Raw genomic sequence first — 289 nt, 5'->3', positions numbered from 1 at the left:
CCCGCTCCCCGCCCGGCCCGGCCACCCGGACCTGCCGAGCCCCGGGCCGGGCCCCGCGGCGGCCGCTGCGGCCGGACCGGCGCCGCGCTCCTCACCCAGCAGCAGCAGCTTCAGCTCGCGGCGCGCGTCGCGCTTGTCCCTCCGCAGCTGCTTCTCGATCTCGGCGTTGATGCGCTTCGACTCCTTCACCTCGTCGCTCAGGCAACAGGCCATCATGGACTCCAGAGTCATGGTCGCGTCGCGGCCGGGACGCCCCCGCCCCCCCCCCCCCCCCCCCCCCCCCCCCCCC

At 78.2% G+C, this 289-nt stretch overlaps 1 protein-coding gene across 1 annotated transcript in view; it reads right to left on the bottom strand.

The window, feature by feature from the left end:
• Window positions 1–259, bottom strand: part of GNA11 (G protein subunit alpha 11) — a 14,885-nt gene extending 14,626 nt beyond the window's left edge. Inside the window, exon 1 of the mRNA XM_041415131.1 lies at window positions 96–259. Coding sequence (XP_041271065.1) covers window positions 96–231 — 136 coding nt within the window. The 5' untranslated portion in view covers window positions 232–259. The remainder of the gene's footprint in view (window positions 1–95) is intronic.
• Between the last annotated feature and the right edge of the window lie 30 nt (window positions 260–289).

Source organism: Onychostruthus taczanowskii, unplaced genomic scaffold (assembly GCF_017590055.1).
Source record: "Onychostruthus taczanowskii isolate IOZ18803 unplaced genomic scaffold, ASM1759005v1 scaffold106, whole genome shotgun sequence".
In the NCBI taxonomy this organism is placed as follows: Eukaryota; Metazoa; Chordata; class Aves; order Passeriformes; family Passeridae; genus Onychostruthus; species Onychostruthus taczanowskii.
The sequence above is the reverse complement of the archived record's forward strand: the minus strand, read 5'-3'. Positions and strand labels throughout refer to the sequence as shown.